We start from the raw sequence: 19,755 nt of genomic DNA, 5'->3' as shown, positions 1-19,755 counted from the left end.
GAGTTGCCACCTACTAACACTAGGTAGTTGCCATGTAGCGCTACAAAAAAAAGGCATGGCAAAAAACGTTCGGGTAAAAAGAGAGAGTTGCCATGTGCTCACAAGCACGCTAAGGCAGTTGCCATTTAAAAAAGAAAGAGTTGTCATCTGCTTACGTGCACGCTAGGGCAGTTTGCCATGTACCATGCCAAACATATGGCAACTGACATGTTCGGGTAAAAAAAAAGAGTTGCCATCTGCTTGCAATCACACTAGGGCAGTTGCCATGTACACTGCAAAACGCATGGCAACTGGCAGCTTAGGTGTGGGAGAGGAGGCGGGCGTGTGGGCGAGATGGCAAACTGCCCACACACCAGCCCTTGTGCGCGACTGAAACTGGTGTGTGGGCGAACTACTAAACGCCCACACACCAGCCCCTCCGTGTGGTAAAACGGATGTGTGGGCGACCTCTCTCACACACCACACACGCGAGTTGTCCTACGTGGCATACAAAATCAGCTAATTCGTGCCAAGATTCGTGCAGAAGTTACTGGACGGTAATGGAGGCGTGTGGGTGAGTTGGCTAACGCCCATACGTGTGGGCGTTAACATTTCCGTTTTTAAGTGAACTGGTCCCTGCGGCAAACTCTTACGTGATTTCAAAGCATTCGAGACCGTCTGGCACAATTTTGAGACAATTAATAACTCTGTGGTATCTACCAGCTGGTAAGCGAGACTGACTAGAGCAGAAATCGGAGAGCCATATGAAACGTTGATAGAAAACAAGCTTACACACAGGCACCTACTCCAGCCCAGGAGGATACCCACTCATATGTACTACCCCTTTTTTGTACACGACTATCAAGGAAATGGGGAGTCATTTAGTCATATGCAACTATCGGTGACAGACATACTCAATCACTTGCGTTACTGCAAGGAGAAAATATGGTCTGCCAAAAGAAAAACAGCTTTATGAACTGATGCTGCAGCACGATGCGATGATGTGAGAAAAGAAAATTAATTCCGCTGAACAACAAGATGAACTGACCAAAGCGCACAATGATGTCAAGCAGTGCACGAGTGCAGTATGATGACCATGTTATGGATACTTGGGAGTAGGCATATACATTATGACTAGTATGAAGACATAGGTGCCAAAATTGCCAACTTTACAGATAATTTGCAACAACATGGACAGATCAAAATGATTTTCTCAGTTTTGAATTTACAAGTTCGGCCAAAGCGTACCATGATAAGTACTATCAAGTAGACTCCTCTGCCATCGCATTCCCCTTGTCTTCAGTTCGATTCTCTTATTAATTTTGTCAATATAGAGTGGACCAATTTGCTTGTTTCTACAAATCCTCTTGTTTTTGTGACCAGACATGAACAGTGTATCCTAGATAGTGCTGGAAAGCGACAAGCAGAATAACAATAACAAAACTCACAGATTGCAGCAGGGTTTGTTCTGTTGTGGCTTCCAAGTAGTAGACTGCGCAATGAATCACGTCAGTAAGTTGAGAAAGAGTTGCAGCCAGCGAGACAAGGCCAACAGCTGGAAGAGTCAAACTAGGACTATGCTCAGGCAGAGACCAACTGAGATTCAGCAAGCAGCAGCAGAAAAGAAGTAGAAGTTGGGCCAGGACTTAAGAGTCCTGTTCGGCAAAGAGCCGAGTCAGAGTAGGAGACAAGGGATGAGCCCGCACCCAATTGTATGGACAGGTAATATATAGTGCTAGCCATTGTAGTCTTTTCATTCAAGCAAGAATGTTATGGCGCTGCTAGAAGGAGGGCGCGAGAGGGCCGGCCGGGGGCCTTTTGCCCACGACCGGGCAAGATGGAAGGGATTTCCTTCTTAATTCTTGCTTGATTAGATTGATACATCTCCTCTCTTTATATAGAGAGGTTTACTTGACTCCCAAGCAAGGCTTACTTGACCCCTAAGCAAGCGACCCTTATCTCTAATTAACCCTAAGATTAACGGGCTATACCGCCAGCCCAGGCCATTAGGCCCATTACGTACTCTAACACTACACCCCACCTGGACATGCAGCTTGTCCTCAAGCTGCAGCCTAACCAACTTATAACCATGACTCGACGCAACACAGACCTAACACCTGAAAACAAGCCTTTTACATCTCGGCTTGTTTTATTACCCTCAACCTGAAATGGACTGGGATGATTTATTTTGGACCTCTTAACAAAAAGTGGATACCATCCGCACTGGATCCCATGGACACCATCTGGACAAAAGGAGTGCATGTATATGGCCACCTGGAAGTGGTCGCAAGAGCGACCAGCAGAGGCGCCCTCGCGGCGGCCGACGGCGGAATGCAGTGGTGCTACGCGGTGCGCTCTTGTCGGTGACACCATGCCTTCTCCCCGCCGGACGGTTGTTGGTCGGCACCGCACATAGAAGAGTGGAAGGTTGTCGATGGAGAATGTCGAGGAGGGGTGCGCCTCCCCAACCGCCGATGTCGCGGACTTTGAGGGCGCTGTCCGTGGGGAAAACAGCATGCCCAAGATCCCCGGCGCAGCAGACGAGATCGAGGTCCTTTGCGCAGCGAAGCGCAACTGGGAGGAGCGGCAGCTGCAGACCACGCAACTCCCGCACACGCCGACGCGCTAGGAGGCCGCGTGCAGCAGCCTGCAGCCTCACCGCCGCCGACACATGGCGGGTAGTGATCCAAGCTGGAAGCGGTGACGGCGACGGCGGGAACTTGATCTGCTGGATGGGGACGCCCTGGGGAAGCGGTGATGGCGACGGCGGGGACTTGATCTGGTGGATCGGGACTCCCGTCGGCGCGGTCGATGCGGGGCCGGAGCTGACCGGCAATGGTTGCTGCAGTTGCAGCGGCTGCTGCGGCGAAGCGCCGGGCGCGGAGGAGGTCGCCAGGAGCGATGGTTGCCACTGGAGCCAGGGCGGGGCGGTGGTGGCGGGTGGATGGCAGCTGCTGCAGCGGCCCGGTGAGCGCGGCGGAGGCCGCCTGGTGCGGCGGCTGCCACGGCAACCAGGACGGGGCGGTGGATGGCAGCTGCAGCGGCTGCCCGGCGAGCGCGGCGGGGGCCGCCTGGTGCAGCGGCAGCCACGGCGGCGCGGTGGCGGTGATGGGCGGCGCAGCCGGTGCAGCTCATAGGACCCGGCCAAGAACAGGTGGATCTCCTGGACCGCCTGTGTTAGGTCCCGCAGCACCCCGGACACCTCCTCCCGGGTGAGGACGACGGGGGCGGGCGCGACGGAGGATCCCGGCGCGGGCAGGAGCGGGCCGACGGTCGTGGTGGTCGCCGGAGGCGACGAGGTGACCGGCAGCGGAAGAGACGGGTTGGGCGGCGGTGAAGACATGATCGAACCGAAGCTAGCTGATACCAAATTGTTATGGCGCTGCTAGAAGGAGGGCGCGAGAGGGCCGGCCGGGGGCCTTTTGCCCACGACCGGGCAAGATGGAAGGGATTTCCTTCTTAATTCTTGCTTGATTAGATTGGTACATCTCCTCTCTTTATATAGAGAGGTTTACTTGACTCCCAAGCAAGGCTTACTTGACCACTAAGCAAGCGACCCTTATCTCTAATTAACCCTAAGATTAACGGGCTATACCGCCAGCCCAGGCCATTAGGCCCATTACGTACTCTAACAAAGAAATAAACCCCAACGCTCCAATTCATAATTCCTACCCCAATAATCTCTTGTTGACCCTTCTCAATTTACCAATCACGGAGCTCATGATCAATGCTCTCGCCCGCCAGTGAATCAGCCCTAACTCCCTACAATATATAGTTTTGCTGGGCTTTCTCTATATGTTTTAATAGAAATTATTGCTCAAAATTATGTTTGAATCTATGTTGATGTCCAAAACGGCAACATTTAAGGAACCGTAAGAAGTACAATGGTATCTTCTACAAATTTCATACATACGTAGAGTAAAGCAAGTCAACAGATTTCATCAAATGCTTATACATATTACTATGAATGTTGCATCATCTTAGTCAGCAGGGAATTGCTTGTCAAACATGGTACTACAACAATGAATATCCAAAATGTTTAGCTTATATCAAATTGGATCTCAAATATATTTGAAGCACAGCGCCCCTACTAAAGAACTTCAAAAGGTCGCTTTGATTTACCATTTCTAATAAAAAAATAACAGTTTCACCATTTTATCATTGTGAAATCTTATAATAGTTACACATACTGCTCAACTAGTGTGAAGTTCATACACGAAATTCCCAAAATGTAAGCAAACAACTGGATACGTAGAAACTGATCTTAAATTACTATGCAAAGATTATATGATTGAATTCAACTGCATTTAAGAGAATCTTAGTTATTGCACTACATACCTACGGATCACAATACAACAGTAACATTAAGCAGCATGTCAGGTTATACACTACACTGTAAGGCCATGAGTCTACACCACAAGAAGTTAATGTGTTCTCCGGTTGAAGTGCCATGCAAACTGATCAACAGCCACCATTGCCTGTGAAGCCGAACCAACAGAACCATCATACCTATGCATTAAGAACCAATGCGAATTAAATTAATTCTGACAGTCCAGGAAGTATACTAAAGAAGGCTTAAGAGGAAACTTGATAACTCATTTCTGTAAATTAAAAGTTCAACATGGGGATACGTACATAGAGACTAATAAGTAAGCTCCAATCTGCATAACTATAACTCCTTCACCTCCTGGCTGTGTTGTGTTAACACAACGAGCACAAAACCAGTGCTCGTGGATTGAAGTGACTAAATCTAAGAATGTACAATTTGCAATCAAAATATTGCTGGAGATAATAAAGTTAACTTGGTCAAATTATGCGTACATAAATGAGAAAAGTTTAGACTCATAATGCGGGAGACTCACATTGGTTTGGTCCAATAGAAAAGAATTCCGTCTGCAGATTGTTCCTCCTGAAGAAGTTAATGAACGGTTGCAGATCAACAGCAGTAAATTTTGTTCCCTCTTCCTCTGCTCTGGACAGTTAAAAAAATTGTGACTTTAAACTTCTAAAACTTGAACATTCATGTATCTTAATATATTTATTTATTCGAAAAGGGGTTCTCCCCAGCTCCTGCACCGATTGATGCACACAGTCATCTTATTACGAAGTTTCAATCATTCGAAAAGAACATTCGTGCATCTTAATGAACATGATTTTGCATATCTTTAAATCTGAGATCTCGGTCACATCTGTGATTCAGTCATTAACCTCCATACCAAACAATGTATCCCTAAATTTAGTTTGTCCAATGTATCTTGCGGTGACTATGGATGGAAATAATAACGGCATTAAACTACAACATTTGCAGAATTCATCAACCAATATACGGTGCCAGTTTCAGATCGAACAAAGTCATGTAGCGTGCTAACTAACTAACTACTGCAAAATGACCGAGCAGCTTCCATCTGAAACATGGACGGCCGCATGGAAAAATTCATTAACGCCATTCTCCAGTGCAACTGCCAGTACTGAAGATTATACAGCCCCCACAACTTGCAATGGGTAACGGTGGTTATGAGCGAGGAGATCCCCATTTAATTTCCCGAGTTATCGTGGTTGGGGAGGATGCTTACACGATGGGGAGGAGGCGAGATGGTCCGGTCGGGTCGTAGTTGAGCAGCAGCGCCGCCTTGACCGGCATCCCTGCAACTGCAAGAGGACGGGGATTAGTCCACACGGGGTAGCAGAAAGAGGAGCGAAGCGGGAGGGGAAGGAAGGGGACGGCAGACCGGAAGATCCGACGTGCTTCGCGGTCCACTTCTCCCACGCCCGGCACGCCCATGTCCAGTCCGCATCCATGGGAGAAGTGGCGTCCGCCGCGACGTGTGGGCTGCGCTTGGCAAAGGCGGCGGAGGCGGAGGAGACAACGGCGGGACTGCCTGCCGGAAGGAAAGCCGGGGTTGTGTTGTGCTTGTGCAGTAGTAGCCCAGGCCCGGGCCAGCTAGCTTTATCCTGGGCTTTCTTCCAAAGACATATGTGTGTCCCTCAAAAAAAAAAGACACATGTGTGTGCAATGTGGTGTACTCATGCTATTTTTCGGTTTGCTCTTTGCTTGATAACGGATGTTTTTTTTTCTATTGACAAGATGTATTTCACATCCGGGTTGGTGAAGAATTGTTGAAGGAGATTCACCCGCCACCGACCGTTGTCGTCGAGGAGTTCTGACACTCGCCGGAGTCGGCATGTGCCACGCACCGTGATTGGCCTATAGGATATGCGAGGGCCAGGGGTCCCGCCATATGCGGATGCTCTCGCCGTTGCCCACCCGCCACACGAGCCCCTGCTTGAGCAGCTCGAGGCCATGCTGTATCACGTGGCATGTTGGGGACGCATTACCTGAAAAAAAACGTATCCTCAAGGGGACCCATTTGGATAATTTTTTTGCTTTCAATACCAGAGAGGCAGAGAGCATAAGGAATCCGGTCTAGTGAGTAGCCGCAAGGCTTGATGAGCGAATAAGGCCTGGTTGAAGATGCGGAAGTCACGGAAGCCAAATCCCCGCTTGCCCTTTGGTTCAATTTATTTTCTCCCATTCTCGCCTGTGTGTCTTTCGTTGCACGTGCTTTGAACCCCAAAAAAGTTCCTTACTAAGCGTGTGAGGTTCTTGCAAACCGAACACGGCAATTTAAACACTCCCATAATATAAATGGGAATTGCTTGCGGGATGGATTTTATCAGAGTCTCATTCCCTAGCCGCGAGAGGGTGTCACCCCATGCCATTATTCTTTTGGTCAAACTCGCCTGCAACATTTGAAATTTCCCCTTGTGCATACGACCATCTGGTGTTGGCAATCCGAGGTACTTCCCTAACTCAGATTTTTGTACCTGCAATTTCTATCCGACCACCGCCTGCATCACTAAGGGGTAACTATCACCAAACTGAATAGAGCACTTTTGTGGGTTTATGAGCTGGTACATGGCCCTCGCATATCTGTGGATGACATTTTTCACATAAATAGGTTGGTCAGCATTAGCTTTGAAGAATAGAAGGGTGTCATCAGCAAACAATAGATGTGATATTTCTGGTGCACGATTACAGATTTTGATTGGTTGAAAAGCTTGTGTTCCTACTCCCTGTCTCGGCAGCGCAGACAACCCATCAACAATGAATAGGAACAAAAAGTGGGATAGGGGGTCACCTTGCCGAAGTCCTCGCATCGGTGTAAACGAATCTAAGATGACTCCATTAAATTTTACTGAATAGCTCACCGAGGTTACACATGTCATTATCCATTATACCCACTGATAAGAGAAGCCCAACTTTTCCATCACCTGCTTCAAGAACCCCCAGTCCACCTTGTCATACGCCTTTGAGAGGTCAAACTTGTACGCACAGAAACTGTTATCCAGATTTTTCTCATGTTGAAGAAAGTGTAGACACTCAAAAGCAAGTAGTGCATTTTGTGTGATCAGATGCCCCGACACAAACATACTCTGATAAGGTGAGATCATCAAGTAGGGGCCGAAGTCGATAACGGATGCTTTTGATTGATGTTACCGTGCAATCAAGTTTTTTTTCCCGCTGAAAAAGCATACGTGGTAGATCAAAACAACATAACACATACACGCTAAGGATCCCTTCGAAAAATTGACCATGGAGCCGTATGAGATGAAAATCTCATGATACACTGGTTCTATCTAGTGATGCGGAGGCGATCTAGGGTTTCCAGCGCTGCCATCTATGTTTTCCTTGTCACCACAATCCAGTGTCTTGCCTCTGCTCCGAGGATGGATCCAGACCGCGGCAGCTTGAGGTGGTTAGATCTGTGGGGTGGGTTGCGGCTAGGGTTAGAGTTTCTTGCATCTGTCCTAGGTTGTCTAAAATTGACAGGGAGGGATGACTATTTATAGCAGGGGGTAGATGCCCGTGGTGGGCTAGATGAACTGCTTATGGGAGAGGGCTAGCCCAATTATCAAATTTAAATGCAAAATGTTTTATTCTTTATCCGGCTATAGCGCCCTCATATCTAATCGTGTCAGCCTCAAACGACTACGAATCAAAGAAATTTTAAACGTAGCCTTTCTATAAAATAACAAGGCCACAACAAGATATTCAATCTATTGGGACTTTGTTTAACTTACTCATTTCGGTGAGTTTGAACTACTGAGTGATATCTAGGCTTGTGCTAAAATCAGGAAACAATTTTGGTAGCTCCCAAATTTCACAAAAAGAATGTGGGCTTGGAGGTGAGTCTTGGTGCAGACCATTGAAGAGAAGGGTTATTCACCATTTACAAAAGGAAGAAATCAAAATTAGTCATTAATGCAAGATGATGCTTACTAGATGCACATGATGCACAAACAATATAATAGGCAAAATATATAGGGAACTACTACCAGGATGTTACAGAACGTTTTGGTAATGAATACGAGGGAGAGGCACCACCGCACCATCATTGCTGCCGATCCCCATCAGAAGCAAAGCGGCTGGCGTAAAAAAACGGAAGAGAGGTGAAAATGATAGTGAAAATAATAACCAGCAATAACAAACACAAAGGATTGGATCCTGTGGGCGGAGTAACATTTCGCATGTGTACAAAGAACAACCAGCAAAACTGGAAAGAAAAACACCTGTTGATAACATTTTGCATGCCAAGACTAAGCATCAAAAACACTTGTTTAACAACAAAACTATATTTCACTCCAAAGAGAGAGAAAAAAAAACAGGTGCTTCTCAATCAAAGTAAAGCCCAGCACTGGCCGATGAACATCTAAGATGACACTACCAGCAAATTCAAAGAGCTTTTAAATAGGATGATCTAGGATCTTGGCTGATGCTATACAACGAATCTCATCCAAATCGACTAATGTAGATTCAGTCCGCATGGACGCCAGAATTTGTGAGATCGATATCGCCCATTCCTGTATCTTCCTCATCTTCACTGTCATCATCACCAGCAACCTCCGCATTTTGCTCAACCAGGGTATCCAACTGGGCGTTCAATAGCTTATCTTCCCTCTCACTCACCTGTTTACAAAATGCAAATAGTACAAAGCTTCATGAACCATGAACTGGAACAGCTAATATAATTTTGAGAACATTTATACCGGAGATATATACGATATATAGAGGACACGTAGAAGAATTATTAGACAATGCTGAAAACTTACAGCTCTAGGTGCTTCTTTCACTACCAACTTTCCCTTGTGTTTTTCAATCTCTGCTGTGCATGCTTTAACTGCATCAGTGAGAACTGAGATGCCTTGGTCCTATCCCAAGGAGAAACATACAAAAGAAGATTAATTGTTATTTGTGGAGAGTTGAAACATCAAAACCTTAAACCATAATACTGAGGTTGGAATGAATTCAGATAGATGGAGTCTAAAAATTCATCCCGTTTGATAGCAAAGTATTTTCTAAATATTTTGAGAATACTACAGTTTTTGATATTACCATAGTTTTATTTACAATGAGCTGTTTGATTGACGCTTAAAACTGTTGTTTTAATATTGTAGTATTCGACAAACTGCAGTTTTTTCTCTGTATAATAAAAAGAACCCCAGACCTGTTTTAAAAAAACAGAGAAGGCGAAAAGAAGGGACTAGCGTCGTTATCCTTCCGCACTCTGCTCAACAACTCACTACTTGCTCTGGCCTCGTTCCCACGCCGTCGCCGCCCTGTCGTCTTTGGAGAAATCTCCCTCGGCGACCATGGGGAAGCAAAGAGACGGCTGCTCTGTTGTCGTCGGCCGCTACACCCCGCATGATTTGTCTAAAATCTAATGATCATACTGTAGTGATTTTGCTGTTTTTCATTCAGACAATTCAGATTCAGGTATCCCTGTTCAAACCATACCACAACAAACTACACCTGGTACTTTTAGCACGGGTTGGGGGCTAGAGGCGAGTGCATGGAACGGTGGCTCAGCTCGGCTTAGCGGCTGGAAGGAGTGAGGGGGACATATGAGTTGGTTGTTTCTTCCTCCGGGCTCTTGATGGGATGGCCCGTATGTTAGCTAGCTGAGCATGTTGATCAGCTCCGGCCAGCAGGTGTGTGCTTGCACTGCTAACGGCTAGGTAGTTGAGTGTTTGAACGCATCAATACTGTGTTTTGCGGCAACAACCAAACAGGTCACAGTAATCTCAATACTTCAACATACTTTGATATGTCAAAACTGTGGTATCTTGTACCCACTGACAAAAATATTGTGGTTTTCAATACTGCAGTTTTTCTAATACTTTGCTACCAAACATAGCCTAAAGCTGTAAGCCCAAAGCAACTTACTGTACCATTTGAGTGCGTGTACAACAAGACAGACTAAGGACAGTTCATGCAAATAACCACTGTCACCTAATCTGTAACTTAGATCATTCTACAGACATGTTATTAAGAACACACCAAAAAAAAATAGCATCCTTTGTCACATTAGAGAATGAAATTTGACATGGCAATTATCAATTTCCTTCTGGATGACTAGCCAACCAACCCCATTTCTAGATGACAATGAGAAACAGCAAACTACAGATCATGGACAACAAACTATCAAACATTGTATGCGGTGCAATAGCTGTTAGACACATTGGAAGCAAGGTGAGCACTTTAACAGCCTTCCTGATAGTTAGGATATAAGATGATCCACTCAGCCAATAATGTACCCCCTCCAGTCCAAAATATCAGGTGCATTAATCTTTTTTAAAGTCAAACTTCTTTAACTTTGACCAAGTTTATGGAGAAAAATATCAACGTTTTCAAAATCCAATCATTACCATAAGATTCGTCATGAAATATATTTTCATATTTTAGTTATTTAGCATCGTAAATGTTAATATATTTTCCTATAAACTTGGTCAAACATAGAAAAGTTGACTTTTCGAAAAACTAATACACCTTATATTTGGGAACAGACACATTAGAAGCTTCTTTCTAAATAATGAAAATTTGACCATCTAATCAATCAAGAAAAATACAATGTGCTAAAGGCGCAGTGCAATTGTTAAATCTTAAATTCTATGTCAAATTAGGAGCATCCTTCTAAATAAGAATCAAATAATCTAATCAATCGAGCAGGATACCTAGAGTCAAAGCCAACATGAATCATGGAAAGAGGCTGAAGAAGACACCAACCTTGTCGAGAGTTTGTGTAGTCAGAACATAAAGTGGAGGAGCAACCAGCTTAATCTTCACAGGACAATTAGTGTTCCCAGCAGCTTCAGCTTTCCTCATGGCTTGCTGCAATATCAAATTTAGAACAACTGAATAAGCAACCCAAAGTGTTCAATTATATCCCAAGGCAGAAACAGGGTTAACTAGAACCTTAATATGGAGCACCCCATCAAATTGGAAACATTTCATCTCGACGTCAGCACGGATCTTGAGTGGCTGCGGTGTCATCCTCCTCCGTATATTCTGGACCAGGGTCTCCTTAATCTCAGGGGTGACAGCAGGCACCACCTTAGTCACCTGCCAGTAAATTTAAGTATCACTTTCATTTTCTGGCAAAAACTCTAAACTTAATTATGTCGATCGTACTCCCGCCGGTCCTTTTTACTCTGCATATTAGGTTTGTCTGAAGTCAATCTCATCCAACTTTGACCAAGTTTATACAAAAAATTATTAACATTCACATAACAACACATTTATTATTAGATCCATCTCGGAATATATTTTCATATTATATTTATTAGATGTTATAGATGTTAATATTTTCTAATATAAATTTGGTCAAACTTAGCAAACTTGGACTTCAGACAAAGCTAATGTGCGGAGTAAAAAGGACCGGAGGGAGTAAATATCAGAACACATTCCAGGGGTAATTTATTCACATCACTTGAAATATCATTCAATTGTTCGTTAGACCTTAGAACTAGACTCGACAAGACAAATTTAATCTATTGGTACATTCCAACATTCAGTGATTAGTTGCACTAAAAGTTCATTTGGTCCATTTGACCTCAGATAAACTCGCAAGTACCAAACCTTTCTATGGTGCCCATTCAACAGAACGAGAACATGTTATCCATAAACTTCAGCACATTTTACCTGACATCACGCACAAGTTCACATGACAAGATCATTTAAGCACGGCGTAGTTATTAGTGAATGCATTTAATCACGTCAGGGCATCGTAGTGCATAAATCAGAATTACGAAAGGAAAAATCATGATAATTGGTGGGTAACCTCTTGTCCGTCAGGGCCGGTCTCCCTCTCCTCGTAGGTGAGCACATCGAGGATGGCGTCGGGGTCAGCAACTATGAGCTTGAAGGCCTCGAATGCGTGGCCGTACTTGCGGTATAGCGGCCAGCCGATGCGCTGGTAGATGCGCTCGAGGTCGATCTCGAGGGTCTCGGCAACGTGGCGCATGATGGAGTGCACGAGCTTGGACTTGTTGTACTTGTCCTCGCAGGACCGCGCCTCCTCCTCGGAGACCCGGCGCTTGGAGAGGTCGATGTATCCCTTGTCGCGGTCGACACGGAGCACGATGGCGGGCTCCTGGCGGCCGACCTTGATGAGCGAGGAGATGGAGCGGATGCGGCGGCGGGAGAGCTCGGAGAAGAGGATCATGCCCTCCACGTTGTTGTACTCGAGGAGGGAGACGTAGGCGCCCATGTCGGCGATGTGCTTGACCTGGATCATCACCGCGGCGTCCACCTCCGGGAACCGCGGCTCGTACATCCGGCACTCGAGGTTCGGCATCTTCTCCGTCTGCCGGGTGGAGGGCGTCGCCGGAGTTGGAGGGGGCCGCGGCGGATCTAGGGTTTGCTTGGGTTTTGGTTGGGGGAGGGGGTGGGGGCGGCAGTCAGAGAATGCTGCTTGTTGTACTCCCTTGGTGGATCGGATATCAAGTGAGCCGATCCGATTCCGATGGATCCGATATCTCTCCCGGTCTCCCCCACACGCGCCACACAGGTACTGGAACCGGGTAGCGTAGTCTTGACAATACGCCTGCATCCTAGGGTAGCGTACTCTTGAAAATACGTGTGCGTGTTCGGGTAGCGGAGAGCAGAGATGGTGCGCCTCACGCGAGCTCCGGGGAGTGGGAAGACCGGAAGAGGCACGCACCAGTGCACCCCCACCGGGATCCCCTTCCCTTACCGCCGCCCCTTTTCTTGGAGGGGAGGAAAAGAAAGCCAAGGGAAGGAGGACGAGTAGCGAGCCCTGAGGAACTTCTCGGCTCGGCTTCTTCTCCAATCCCCTTCATTGCCTTTCCAGTGGTTCCCACGGCCCGCAGCTAGCTCCGCCGTCGCGCTATCGGGAGGGGGAGGGAGATCAGACTGTGAGATGTCTTCGCCGGAGCCATCGGCGGCGGCGGCCGGGGCGGGCGGCGATGCGGCCGGCCAGAGGGCTCCAGTGGAGCCGCTCCGGCTGCCAACGCCGGAGGAGATCAAGGGGCAGGAGATGATGAACAACTGCGCCGTCCGGAGCGTCCTCAGCGGTGTCATGGGTAATGTTACTCACCACCTCAAACACAAATCTCTTGATGCTATTCAGTTACTGAGTATTTGGAGAAAACCATATTTGTGCCACTGCGGCGCATACAACTCTGTAATTGAATTATGCTGAAATGCCGAGTTAACATGTCTCCATGATCTTGTTCAAATGCCATGCAATCAGAGTTTCTGGATGGTGTGACATGTAACATGGATGTGGTTGTTCATGCTTTAGATGGTTAGTTCTTCACCTGTTTGCCTGAAGAGTTACAAATAAAACGGTGCCAGCTCTGCAGGAGATGAGCTTAATTTTATTTTGAGCAAGTGCGCGTACGAACTTAACTATGTTCATATGTTGATTCGGTTGTACTCACCTGCAGAACTGTCTACTGTTAGTTAGTTACTTTAGCTGCTCAAAATCTTTGGTGGTAATAACAATAAACTCTTTGCTCTTGTTCGATGATCCTTCATGTGAAATGGCATGTCATAATGCATAATGAAGATGCCTTTGTTTCAAGTTCTTTTTTTAGGGTCGTGCCTTTGTTTCAAGTGAACTTGCCTGGGAGAGTTGGGGTCTAAGTTTTTGTAGTGATTCATCAAGTAAAGTTAGGGTCATGAAATCAACCCAATTAAATTCCAGTCCTTAACACATTACCTTTCAAAGACTTTAAGATTGAGAGTCTCCACATGTCAGGTGGCCAAGTATTCGGAAAGTGGTTGGATAAAGTTTCAAGTAGTCTAAAAGGGGTTTTGGTAGAGCATTAGAAAGGTGTTCCTTAACAATGCACGATCGTTTTCCATTGTAGCTACAAGCATTGTGTCATAGGCATAGCACGTGATTTGCGGAAAATAGCAAGGTCGACGGTTATTGAAGGTTGGTCTGACAGTGGTTCAATTTTTTTGTTAAATAGTTTGAAAATATTGTTGTACTGCATTAGAAAGGTTACTGTTTGGCGGTGCACCTCTCTGAATCCTTTTCATGTCAGTGCTGCAAGAAGTATAATGTGATAGACATACATCGCGGCCATCCTGGTAACAGCTTGGTGTTTGATCATGTCAACACTGATGTTGTGGGCTTTCCTAGCCTTATTCGCAACCAATCTGACCGTTGGAAGGTTTGTGTTACCTCTGCCTTGGATGTTTGCCATCTTACCTCCTGGTGTACCCACCAGTCATGTAATGGAGTAGTTTTTCATCTTCTGCCACCCTCCCCCACCTCCGGCTATCAGTTATTCCTTTTAGCATTGGGTATGTGCCTTCCCCTGTTTGCATGCTTGATTGTACAGTTTTTGCCGAGTGAATAAAATCGGTCAGAGCGTGTCTGGTTCTTCCAGTTGTCTCGTAAAAAAAGTTTGCTCTGATCCATTCATTTCATGTTTCTGTTGTTTCTGCTTCAAATGAAGAAACTTAACATTGGATCTAGTGCTCCTACCTAACATTTTTCCCCCAGTATATAGTTACTGTAAATAAGTGCATGCCATAACATTGTGTGTGTGCGCACGCGTTCACGTGTGATTACTAGTAACATTTCACTTGTGCAATATATGTAGTTTTCCAACAGCTTGCTGACATTGTCATGAATCTGGAACATGGCAAAGGCCTGCAATGTTAAAGTATCTATTTTCTGTTTTTGCCCTGTTTAATGATTTGTTTGTTGATGGTTTAGAGGATAGAATCAGTGATATTGATACTATGCACTCTATTGTATGTATTACCAAAGTATCACTATTTCCTATAGTTTGACATTTGGTATCCTTAAGACAACAGCCAACAATCAGTGGCTGGATACTCCGTCCTATACTAACTTAGAAGTCATGTTAAGTTGTTGCCTGATGACTTGTGCTTCTCTGCTTGTTAATCATTTGGCGTCAAGCTAAACAGCTTAGAGTATCAGCTATTGGCTTATCCCACAAGGGGCCCACTTACAAGTGCATAATGTTTCATTAAATGGACTTATGGAGTATGCATAGCTGTTATTAACTGCGTAGCTTTCATTCAATAGGGGGTGGTCTTGGTGTACTTATGGGACTATTTTTTGGAGCTTTGGAAAATCCAATAATGGCAGAGGAGATGACAGCAAGGCAACAAATAGTCTACCAGGCAAAACAGATGGGTAGGAAAAGTATGAGCCATGCTAAGACCTTTGCAGTAATGGGCTTGATTTTCTCTGCAGCTGAATGCGTCGTTGAGAAGGTAGATGCAGTGTGACATTTTTTTTCTTCCATTCATGAGCAATTCTGTATTTATTTTTACTTATTTGGACACTTTGAATCGTCACGTCCTGGCAGGCTCGGGCAAAGCATGACATCACCAATTCAGCAGTAGCTGGCTGTGTCACAGGAGGAGCTTTAGCTGCAAAAGGTGTGTTTTTCTTTGTGACAACTGTTGATGAGAACCAACATTAATTTTTACCATGGATCAATTTATGCTCCCAAGAGAATTTCCCTATCTGCAATCATTAGAGATGTTTTAGGTTGGCTTGGGGTGGATGGGCCGACGTTTTATTTGGATGTAAGAAAGGAAGTAACCTCACTCTAAAAGTAGTTTGGTTCTACTAGGGCAAGTTGAAGGGCAGTTGTACTCATCATGTAGTCAGTTTGCCAGGCCAGCAGTTTGTGTCCCAAATTCTCTGATATGAGATTTCAGATAGTTTAACCAATGCTATATGTCTGTCTGTATTTGGGAATTTAGAGATACTCATGATGTAGTTCCTGTGCCAGGTCAGCAGTCTGTTGTGGTGTTTTGACCACTTACCTTGTCTACCCCTTGATTCATTAAGTGCTTAACCAAAGTTGTGATTGCTTATTTTGAAACTTTTTTTTGTCACTTTTGATTCAGCTAATAAAGCAGTAAATCATAATAATAATGACAACGACACTGTGGATTACAATTAGGAAAGCACTCTAGCACCACTAGCAAGTTCTTATGCTGTTGTTGGTTATGCAGTTCAATTTGATATTTCATCCGTAATGGAATTGGTATTTTTCTTGCAGGTGGCCCTCAAGCTACATGTATCGGGTGCGTGGGTTTTGGTGCCTTCTCTGTGGCGATTGAGAAGTTCATGGAGCGATATAACTGAATCGGTGATGGAAACGTTGCATCCTATAAATTGAGTGATGCGTCTTTCTAGCAAGCATTAGCAGGACTCAGCATTGGCCGAAGAACTTTTAGTTTATTTTGCAATATTCAGTCGTTGGCATGTATGTACTCAGAGATGGTGTGACCTAAATTTTACGTCTTGCGACTATCCATCATACTGAGTAGCTATATTGTTTCTCCAGTCTGTAGCCTGTTTGATGTCATGGCATGTGGTATACGCATTTTGACTTATGCAATCTCGTAGCTAGCTGCATTTCTTCCTCCCAGGATTTTGCTCTGCCAAATGCCATGACGATACGATTTTGGGGACAGCACTGCGGTAAGGGGAATATGTAGTTCAAATGCAAATTAAAACTTCTGCTTTCATCTGTGCCGTCACTAGCAGGGGTGTATCTTATATCTTTGCTTCAGAGAAGTCGCTTTAACATATGTGGCTTGTATCTGTGTCTGTTGTCCATTGTTTTGAATGGTTTCAGAGAACTCTATTTGACTTTTTTACTTGTGCTTAGACTACTCACAATGGAAGTAACATAAATAGTAATATCACACATATCTATATAAAATAGATGATGTGGCAAACAATAATTGAAAAAAAGAGGGGAGTGGTAATATAGCTAGTTAGACTAGCCACAATGGATAGTAACATACAAATATCCCTAGACTATGTTACTATCTTCATAGTGCAAAGATTCATTTATAGGTTATAGACTCGTATTGCATTGGGATATGTGATGTTACAGTAACTAGCTAAGTTACTACAACTATCTCTCTTCATTAACTCATTGCCACATAAACAAAATTGCTGAGTTGGACTTGATGTTCTGCTGAAGTTACTCCCCCTGTAGCTAGTCTTACTAGTAGTATGAGTAACATCACACATATCAAGACAAGATGAGTCTATAGACTCATAAATAAAGTGTTGTATGTTACAATACATATGTTACTTCGCACAATAGAGATAATAACATAGACTAGTAACATATGCATGTTACTAGTCTATGTTACTACCCATTGTGGCTAGTCTTACCGTCTGCATACCACAGCAATGACTTCAAACCTGCCTGGTCTTGCAATGACTTCAAACCTGCCTGGTCTTGTAGCCTGATAGGCTGACAAAGTAATAATAGCATTATTATAGCAAATAATAAGCGAGGAGGACCAGTTCTCTCCAGGAGTCAATGCGATTACAGGCCAGTACACTGTGCAAACATGTGCAGTGACTTGTGTCTAGAAGAAAACGTCTACCAACAGCAACCCTACCCTAGAGGTTACAACATCAGCATCAAGAAAGAGGGCACGCTGGGCGATGTAAAATCACACCCAGAAATGACAAGTGCCAAATCTAGCTACTGCTAGTCTAGTCGTCGATGATGGAGATGAGCAGGGAGGCCTCCTCAGCATCGGGCCCCCTAGTTTCTGCAGTGAAGGCAAAAGCAGAGAGAAGAACAAATCCTGTCAGCTGAAACAATGGAGGCAACACACAAGGATATGGCGGAACTGAGAATAGCAGATCGGCAGTGCACCTGAAGTGGGGAGGTTGGACATGATCTGCTTAACGAGCCCACCGCCGTTGGAGCTCGGCTCGTCGCCTCCCGTCTCCTTCTCCTTGTCCTCGTCCTCACCTATACCGTGATCAACATCTTCCCCGCCGCCGCCGTGGGTCCCATTGCCAGACATGGCCATGCCGATCTTGGAAGCCATGGCGCTCAGTATCCCGGCCTGCTCGCCGCCTTCGTCCTCGTCTTTCCCTCCCCTATTCTCCTCCTCTGCTCCACGGAAGACTGTCAACCAAAGTTGCAGAGGCTGCGCGGCAAAGGTTAACTAAAGCGCGGTAACTTACCTGTGGCCGGCGGGGAGGGAGACGAGCTGGACAGCAGCTTGTGGAAGATGCCATTGCCGGCCGCCTTCTCCCCGTTGCCGTCAGAGGCAGCAAGCGCGCTCCTGTTGCCGTTGCCATTGCGTTCGCCGGTGTCCCCAGCGCCGCCGCTCCCGTTAGCACCCGACATGGCCACGCCGATCTTGGACGCCATGCTGCTGAGAAACCCGCCCTCCTCAGCCACCGCCACCTCCGCCTTCCCCTCCACCGCGCGACCAACGCCGGCCTCCTGCTCTTCCTCTCGCCCGCGCTTCTTCCCCTGCGCCATGGCCTCCTCCTGCTCCCTCCTCTCCGCCTCGCCCACCGAATCCTCCATCACCAACTCAGTACTCAGCTCACCAAAGTGTGTGCGCTACTACTGCAGGAAAGGCAGGAACAGATCAGGTATTATCTTCCAGGAGCCGTGCCGCAGGAGGGATATATAGGCGGCTGGCGGCTGGCGCACACGCGTCCTCCGGAGACGGCCACCATGGCGGCCCCTCGCGTGCTCGGCCTGGGGACGCGTAGCCTGGCGCGCGGGGATTGGCCGGCCGTTGCCGCGATATTTTTAAGGTCGCTTTGTGGGCTGCGCTTTTGTTTTTCCGCTTCTCGATTTTGTGCACGCGAAACCTCCGGCCGGGGCCCGGAGGCAGCGACGTGCCCAGGGCGCGGTGGCCGGTGGATCGCAGGGGCTGTCGGTTGGGATGCATGGGACGGAGAGTGGAGCGTCCAAACTATACTTTACTCCATGGGAGGGAACTGGGCGTCGGGGTCGGTCGGTCTTCACGTGTCCCGGGAATGGGAAGTGCAACTCTGTGTGGTGCTGCATCTGATGCTCGTATTGCTGGTGCCATGTGTATCCACAGGAGAGATGCTGCAGCGTAGCTGCTTTGGAAGCATTTCTCGGTTCTCAGCGTTGGAAGCATAAGATAAGTAAAGCACGGAAGTAAGTTGAACACAAAATCAGAGTGGCGCAGCGGAAGTGTGGTGGGCCCATAACCCATAGGTCCCAGGATCCAAACTTGGCTCTGATCTGATTTTTTGAATTTTTCTTTTGGATTTGATATTTCTATCTCTTTATTTTCTTGGATTAAACTTCGTTTCTTTTTTCTCTTCGCGAATGGCTTACTCTACTTTCTGTTCTCCTTCAAATATTGATCATCTACACACTTTCCTTTACATGAAGCTTTTTATCTGACGAACTATAAGAACAAGTAGTACAAACTGTTAACGCCACACCAGAAATGCTCGGTGCTTCTTCTCTGAAACCAACACGAGACGCTGAAAAAGGCATTCAAAAAAAAAAAAAACACGAGACGCTGAAAACAGCATGCATTTTCTCCTTGTAATACCACAACTCGAAACCTGGCTCTGATATGATTTTTTGAATTTTTCTTTTGGATTTGATATTTCTATCTGTTTATTTTCCTGGATCGAAACTTGGCTCTGATAT

The 19,755-nt window shown here is 46.0% G+C and overlaps 4 protein-coding genes across 5 annotated transcripts; 1 reads left to right on the top strand and 3 right to left on the bottom strand.

Annotated features, from left to right (window-relative positions):
• Positions 1-4,110: 4,110 nt before the first annotated feature.
• LOC119288780 lies at positions 4,111-5,928 on the bottom strand. 2 transcript variants are annotated; one of them, XM_037568321.1, is made up of 5 exons: positions 5,709-5,923; positions 5,553-5,628; positions 4,842-4,951; positions 4,615-4,729; positions 4,111-4,488 (listed from the first exon to the last, which is right to left on the bottom strand). In XM_037568321.1, exons 1-5 carry the CDS (start codon positions 5,776-5,778, stop codon positions 4,404-4,406), a joined length of 456 nt encoding a protein of 151 aa, XP_037424218.1. In that variant the 5' UTR covers positions 5,779-5,923; the 3' UTR covers positions 4,111-4,403. The 2 variants fall into 2 exon arrangements, with proteins under 2 accessions (XP_037424218.1, XP_037424219.1); XM_037568322.1 differs by lacking the exon at positions 4,615-4,729 and having other exon boundaries at positions 5,709-5,928.
• Positions 5,929-8,478: 2,550 nt separating this feature from the next.
• Positions 8,479-12,884, bottom strand: LOC119285426 (eukaryotic translation initiation factor 2 subunit alpha homolog). Its single transcript, XM_037564697.1, has 5 exons — positions 12,099-12,884; positions 11,234-11,380; positions 11,045-11,149; positions 9,091-9,189; positions 8,479-8,947 (listed from the first exon to the last, which is right to left on the bottom strand). Exons 1-5 carry the CDS (start codon positions 12,867-12,869, stop codon positions 8,795-8,797), a joined length of 1,275 nt encoding a protein of 424 aa, XP_037420594.1. The 5' UTR covers positions 12,870-12,884; the 3' UTR covers positions 8,479-8,794.
• Positions 12,885-12,967: 83 nt separating this feature from the next.
• Positions 12,968-16,813, top strand: LOC119285427 (mitochondrial import inner membrane translocase subunit TIM22-4-like). Its single transcript, XM_037564698.1, has 4 exons — positions 12,968-13,362; positions 15,351-15,541; positions 15,637-15,709; positions 16,342-16,813. Exons 1-4 carry the CDS (start codon positions 13,200-13,202, stop codon positions 16,425-16,427), a joined length of 513 nt encoding a protein of 170 aa, XP_037420595.1. The 5' UTR covers positions 12,968-13,199; the 3' UTR covers positions 16,428-16,813.
• A 707-nt stretch (positions 16,814-17,520) lies between these two features.
• LOC119288779 (protein qua-1-like) lies at positions 17,521-18,720 on the bottom strand. Its single transcript, XM_037568320.1, has 3 exons — positions 18,288-18,720; positions 17,971-18,213; positions 17,521-17,863 (listed from the first exon to the last, which is right to left on the bottom strand). The coding sequence occupies exons 1-3, from the start codon at positions 18,637-18,639 to the stop codon at positions 17,805-17,807; spliced, it is 654 nt and encodes a 217-aa protein (XP_037424217.1). The 5' UTR covers positions 18,640-18,720; the 3' UTR covers positions 17,521-17,804.
• Between the last annotated feature and the right edge of the window lie 1,035 nt (positions 18,721-19,755).

This window comes from Triticum dicoccoides, chromosome 4A (genome assembly GCF_002162155.2).
Source record: "Triticum dicoccoides isolate Atlit2015 ecotype Zavitan chromosome 4A, WEW_v2.0, whole genome shotgun sequence".
In the NCBI taxonomy this organism is placed as follows: Eukaryota; Viridiplantae; Streptophyta; class Magnoliopsida; order Poales; family Poaceae; genus Triticum; species Triticum dicoccoides.
The sequence above is the reverse complement of the archived record's forward strand: the minus strand, read 5'-3'. Positions and strand labels throughout refer to the sequence as shown.